General features: G+C 40.8%; 1 protein-coding gene and 1 long non-coding RNA gene across 2 annotated transcripts; one reads left to right on the forward strand and one right to left on the reverse strand.

Annotated features, from left to right (window-relative positions):
- Positions 1-642: 642 nt before the first annotated feature.
- Positions 643-2,240, reverse strand: LOC119777830. Its single transcript, XM_038276830.1, has 2 exons — positions 1,799-2,240; positions 643-1,717 (listed from the first exon to the last, which is right to left on the reverse strand). Exons 1-2 carry the CDS (start codon positions 2,175-2,177, stop codon positions 732-734), a joined length of 1,365 nt encoding a protein of 454 aa, XP_038132758.1. The 5' UTR covers positions 2,178-2,240; the 3' UTR covers positions 643-731.
- Positions 2,241-3,394: 1,154 nt separating this feature from the next.
- On the forward strand, positions 3,395-5,138 carry LOC119777831. The gene is made up of 2 exons (XR_005279980.1): positions 3,395-3,429; positions 5,072-5,138. It is a non-coding gene; the product is annotated as an uncharacterized LOC119777831 (long non-coding RNA).
- The last annotated feature ends 1,468 nt before the right edge of the window (positions 5,139-6,606 follow it).

Consider the following 6,606-nt stretch of genomic DNA (forward strand, 5'->3'; position numbering starts at 1 on the left):
AAAGTGTAATAATTGGCTTTTTTATGCTTATAATAACAATGAAAAATCTAAAAAAAAAATGTAATAGCCAATAATTACAATGTATATCATTGTAGTTCCACAAAACTTGTAGCACACATAGATAACCTCATCTAGTTCAGACTACAACTCTTACTTTTGGAATAAACCTTTGCAAAGCTAATTACAGTAGAAACATAGCAATGAAATAACAAACATCTGTGTTCAATTAAAGTAATAAACATATTTTTCTGAAACTATCAATTCATATCCGTCATATAAGATAAACAATACACCTTGTAACATTTATACTGGCTTAATATAATTTGTTTACACATATATATGAATCGACACATTTTGTTACAACTTTTAAAATCTTCAAAAAGTGAATTTCACAGTTTTATCCCAATTATGCTTTTGTTCTGGTAAGTTAATTGAAACCTTTTGAACCGCTCTTCGTCTGGCCCGTCACCCAGAACCTGTTTGCCATGGGAGACCCTACCAGGGGCATTGAAGCCCCCGACAACATAGCCTCTGGGATCACTGAACACTCAAACCCCTCCACCACGATAAGGTGGCGGTTCAAGGAGGGGATTTTTTTTATTTTTTTATTGTTTTTTTTTTGTCTTTTTTTAATGTGCATATCAAAAGCTGTTGCCTTTATTTACATGAGAAAACAGTTTGAAGCTGGATTTTTCATAAGTGCTTCTGGCAACCTGGTGGCCTGTGTTTGTCTAGTAGCCTCTGTAGGGAGGAAATCTTCTGTTGGCCTGCAGGCCTCTGGTCGGATGGTGGTTTCCATGTGTGGGGGGGCCTTGGTTCATGTACAGTCCTGCGTCTCGATGGTGGCTTGTATGCAGATGATGGCCAGCATTTATGTAGACGCCTGGGTTTGGGTTGAAGCCTCCGTTTGGATTCTGTCTCCTGTTTTCATGGTGGGGGCCTCTAACTGTGGAACCACATCTGTTTCTTTGGGGCCTGTTTTGCATGGGCGCCTCTTTTTGACAGGAAGCTTCAGTTTTCATGGACTCCTCTGTTTGTGAGGAAGCTTCATGATGTTCTTTTTTCAAAGGAAGTTTCAACTCTGCTGTCAATTGTGAGACTTGATTCTTCAAAGACTTGATCAGTTCCTCCTGTTCCTTGAGTCTGGAGTCATTTTCAGTTTTAGTCTTCAGCTGTTCCTCATATTTGAGCCTCAGCTCTCGTTCTTCTACAAAAGCCTCTGCCATCCTCCCTTCTCTACTGGCGTTTTTCTCAGCCTGCCTCTTCAGGAAGGCGAGCTCATGCAGGACACTGACGCACACTGTAACTGTGGGAATGCGTGGTAACTTTGACGCACCTGTAGGCTGGGTTACAGTGAATGTTTCCTGCTTCTCCTCTTTCTCTTCACTTTTGAGTCTCATGCTACGTTCACGTTCTAAACTTTTTTCCAGTTCTGCGATTTGCTCCTTCTGAGCTTTGCAGTCAACCTGAAACTCGATTCTTTGTTCTCTCTCCTCATGCAGATCACAAGTCCTCTCGTGCAGCTCTGTTTTTAGAGCAGTAACCTGCTGAGTGAGGTCGTTGATGTGTTTGAGAGCCTCTTCGATGCACATCGAGCGAGGGATCATCGTAACCGCTGATGCATGGCGTGGCATCCTGTTGCTTTGATAGAACTTGGGGCGGTCAACATCAGTTCTCCTGTTGGCCCCGGTGTGCCATGGCTTTCTCTTGTTTTTATCTGGTTTGGAAGACACATAATGAACTGGGTTATCAAAATGTGGCCAATCTGCATGTTTGTATTGACCAAGAAAATGCTTACCATGATGGCGTGAGTACGGTGCCTCAGAAGAAAGACCCGCACTGGGCTTAGTCTTTGGTTCTTCTAACCTCGGAGATGGCTGACATGCTTGCTGGACCTCATCTGAGTTAAGAGACGTAGATTCAGCAGCGAGAGATGAATTCAGCTTAACCTCCGCTAAGGGGGGAGCCTCAATAGTAGCAGAAGAAACGGTTTCCCCTTGGATCTCTGGACCGTCTTCTGCTTTGCTGAGATGCAGCTCGCTGGTGACAGAGCTGTCATCTTCAGCTGGGAAAATAATGGCCTCATAGTCGACCTGGATGGGGAGGTCCACCATGTCTTCCCATGAAAGTTTAGCTGGAGAGGTTTCGTTTCCAAAAACAAACTGTTTTTGCTCCATGGCTAACTTTCTATCAATCAGAATATCGACCTAAAAGGCGTGTGATATCTGAGAACGATGTTTGGCTAGTTTCGCTAAGATTCGAACGTGCTTCTCAAAAGCGATCTGTCTCGATGAAGGTCTGGAACAGATAAGACCACTGAGCTCAGATCCCTTCCAAAGTCTGTGATGTCATCAGCAGTCTCTTTGTGACATCACATGCCAGGTGTTATCGAACATTCTAATCCCAACTGCCGAACACGGAATGCATTTTTTAAAATAGTTCAGCTGTTTTTTTAAACAATAACTTTCTTCTTTGTTCAATTTGGGTTATTTCTGGTTTTCTTTTACTGATCAGATAAAAAGTTATTCAAAGAAAAATATATGCTTTGAAATGTAATTGTCCTTGAATATTTTTTAAGATTTCTCACAGTTTTGTGTTTCAGTTTTACAATCAAATGCAGACATTTATAAACAGTATTTAACTAAAGTATTACTGTCTTCAAAGACCTCATTACCTACCTTATACCACCCAAGAAGATTCAACACATGCTGGTAGTGATGTTGCTAGGCAACATAAGGTGGATCAGGTATAGTTTCTGTTCTACATTTACTACAACAGTAGCTTGCTAAGCCCAAAAGCAGTGAGCTTTTTGAATTTGGGTGAGACTAGGGCTGGGCGATAATTCAATAACGATATATATCAATTGATAGACGTGTGTCGCAATAGAAAAAAAGCGGGTCGATAAAAGTTCGATAAAGAAATGCAGTTTTCCTTCCTTCTCATTGTAGCCTAGCATGTAGGTTTATGCTAGTCACTACTTCCTCCCAACCAATCGCAATCGCGGACCCAGGCACGCCATCACCAAGCGCCGCCCTCTCAAACCACAACACAGAGCACATGAAGATGTCGCAGCAAGGAGAGGCGGAGGAAATTGTTCTAAAGAAGGGTTTTTGTAGTTCGCCAGTTTGGCAGTATTTCGGTCATGGCAAGTCGGACTAAAAACAAACCACAGTCATCTGGAAAATGTGTCGGGAACCAGTGAAAACGAAGTCTGATAACACAACCAACCTTTTTTTATCATCTCGGCCGCTCACACCCGCAGGAGTACGAGCTGTTTAGGTCCTGGCGCGGCTCTGCATCACCTCCGAGGAATCTCCGGGAATTTCGGGAAAATATCTAGATATTTTCAGTTCTGGGCAGTTTCCCACGTAGTTCTAACAATTGAGAGAAAAGTGCTGAGGGGCCAGAAACTTCAAAGTAATAACTCAGGTTAAAGCAGGAAACTAAGCTGAACCAGGTTCAGCTTAGAAGAATGCGGGCGGAGGGAGGGAGGGGGGGGGGGGGGGGGGGGTGTCCATTTATATATTTGTTATATTTATTTTGGTCACTTTTCTGGTCACTTTAGTTTATTCTTTGTCAGTATTTAATAACAACTCAGGTCTCTTTAGTTATTTTTCTTTAAAACAATTCTGTTATGGTTAAAAAAGTTGGTTAAAAAAATATTTAATTGGAAGTCTGTGTTTGTGTTCTTTATTAAAATTAAATCATTTAGCAATATCATAAAAAGTCCAGGCAGAGCTGCACATAAAATATGGTTTCAAATCTTTTCAATAATTATCGATATTGATCAATATGCATTTTTTATTATCGATAAGCTTTTTTTCTATATCGCCGAGCCCTAGGTGAGACTGAGGCCAGTTTGTAATGATTCCAAGCAACCTGCACCAGAGTCCAATAGGAAGTGGATCAGACCATTTCAGCAAGTTAGACTCCATCCAGTTATTTGGTCTGGACCAGATTTTGCTGGGCTTAAATCAGACCTGCACAAAAGATCAGAACTGGTCGATTTAGCTGAATAGGGCTTATTAGTGCTTTTTATAAAGCTATGCGCCACAGAAAGTGCTTTAGAAGAAATCAGCTGATTATAACAGACTCTTTCCCTTCCTACCCACCAATAAAGAACATAGTCAACAACAACAAAAAACAAAACAGACCATAAATAGATTTATGGAGGAAGAAGACAGAAGAGATCTTACAACGGATTCAGAGGATAGCTTTCATTTTTTTCTATCTTGTTTGAGAAAATACTCAAGCATAATATCAAACATAGAGGATTTTTTAAAATGACATTGCCCATAACAGAACATTCTAGAATAAGTACGGAAACAACTTTTTAATATGTAATCCCTCAGGTTATCCTAAAAGATTCAACAAATATAATAAAAATACATAGAATTGCAGGTTCTTTTCTTTTTAGAATTATAGCTGAAAGTTTATTTATTTCAAAAACTCAGTTCAATAATGCTCACTTTAGTCCAGCTCAGTCCATAGATCTCTGATGGGGAACTTTTTCTTTCTATAGTTTCTTCTTGTGCAAATGCTGCAAAGCTGCCTCTCTGACAGTCAATCTCACTCATCTGAGACTCAGCACCTGTGTCTCACCTTAATACCTTTCTAGTTATAATGCACCACTAGAAGTAGTGTTATCATTCTTCTATCTCCCACTAGGTGAGATCACATTGTACGATGTATTATTAATATGAACTGTTTCACATGAAACACTTACTGTACATAGTATTCTCACCAAACTGTGATAACTGTGATTAAATTCAGTGTAAACAAATGCCATATGTTGCCACCCCTCAAAAATTCCTGCCCCCCTCTTGCCACCCCATAAATATTTTTCTAAATCTGCCCCTGCTGCCTCCTGACTACTGCGTCCTGCCTAACCCATGGATCCTGCTGGATCTCTAGGACAGAATCGGCCTCCCTTTGTTTGACCGTGTTTCTGGGAGCTGATATATCGACTCTAGGAAGACTCTTGGAATCTTTATCAGCTCAGCCGCTCACACCCGCAGGAGTACGACCTTTGTAGGCCCCGGCGTGGCTCTCCTCCGCGCCTTTAACTCAGGTTAAAGCAGGAAACTAAGCTGAACCATAACGAGGTGCCAGCAGCACCTCTAGAAGAATAGGGGTGACAAAAAATACCCCATAGAAATTCTAGGCTAAAGGGTGAGGTGATTTTTGTTTGGGTTTTTGTTCTTGTTGAGTGGAGTTTCCATGGTAGCCTAGTCCTACAATCTTTTAATTACCACAAGCTGGTGTTGTGCTATTCCCACCCAAATAATGTATTCCATGTATTTATTTGTCATATATATTTTGGTCACTTTTCTGGTCACTTTAGTTTATTCTTTGTCAGTATTTAATAACATAACTCAGGTCTCTTAAGTTATTTTTCTTTAAAACAATTCTGTTATGGTTAAAAAAGTTGGTTAAATAAAGATTTAATTGGAAGTCTGTGTTTGTGTTCTTTACTAAAATTAAATCATTTAGCAATATCATAAAAAGTCCAGGCAGAGCTGCACATAAAATATGGTTTCAAATCTTTTCAATAATTATCGATATCGATCAATATGCATTTTTTTTTAATCATCCAGCCCTAGTTGATGCTGTTATTTTTTGATAATCAGGTGGTGTCCAAGCTTAGCAACTGGATTCTTAGTTGATCTAGTGTAGCACATTACTCCTAAAACTTTGACTTCAGGCTGCAGTCCAAGCATTGTGAACCTTGTCAAAGCAACACATTTAGAACTCTGACCTCTACTCACTATTCTGCTACCATTCCAGGTTTTTTTTGCACATTTTTGTACCAAACTTCTGCTTCATTCATTTGCTTGGATTAAGAAATCTACTAGCAGCATGCTCCTTTTTCAAGGGTCTGTTGAGACTCCATGTCTTAGCAGAATATCTCAGTGAGTGCCTGCTGGGCAACTAAATCAGCAGCTCTTAATACAATACCACGTTAAAAATTTATGTGGTATTGTTGTTTTCTTAGAATCAGGAATGTGTGTTTATCATTATTGTAATTCAATTCAGTTTATTTCTATAGCGGCCAATTCACAACACATGTCATCTCAAGGCACTTTCCAGTTCACCAGATCATCCAGTCAGATTGATCAAAGTTTTCTATCTAAGGAAAACCAGTTGATTGCATCGACTCATTGACTCTTCAGCAATCCCTCACACTAAGCATGCTTGTAGCGACAGTGGAGAGAAAAAAAAAACTCCCTTCTAACAGGAAGAAACCTCCACCAGAACCAGGCTCAGTGTGAGCGGCCATCTGCTGAGGCTGACTGGGGTTCAAGGAGACAGAAGCAGACATAGAAAAAGAAGCATAGATACAAAAGGCAACTGTCAACCAGCTCCACAGGCGGCCCCGTCCAGGGAACACACAGCCAGGCAGACGAGCTCCGAGCCAGCTGCCATGTCAGAGGATGAAGAGAGCACATCCAGTTAGTCACAGTCAGAGAAACAGGACTACACTGGAAAACAGGCCGATCTCCAACATCTAGAAACAAAGGTGTTGATGGCAGCAGCACAGCTGATGTTTCTCTCCAGGATGGAGTCACAGCCAAACAGGAACAGACCAGATGAAGCTACTATGAG

The sequence above is a fragment of the Cyprinodon tularosa genome, unplaced genomic scaffold, assembly GCF_016077235.1.
Source record: "Cyprinodon tularosa strain WSP-4 unplaced genomic scaffold, ASM1607723v1 ctg128, whole genome shotgun sequence".
Lineage (NCBI taxonomy): Eukaryota > Metazoa > Chordata > Actinopteri > Cyprinodontiformes > Cyprinodontidae > Cyprinodon > Cyprinodon tularosa.

Excerpts from the sequence above, each read along its gene's own strand:
- LOC119777830 (XM_038276830.1), bottom strand. The coding sequence starts at position 2,177 with ATGGAGCAAAAACAGTTTGTTTTTGGAAACGAAACCTCTCCAGCTAAA. Across the intron at positions 1,718-1,798 it reads ACCGTACTCACGCCATCATG|ATAAAAACAAGAGAAAGCCA; the intron begins GTAAGCATTTTC and ends CTTCCAAACCAG.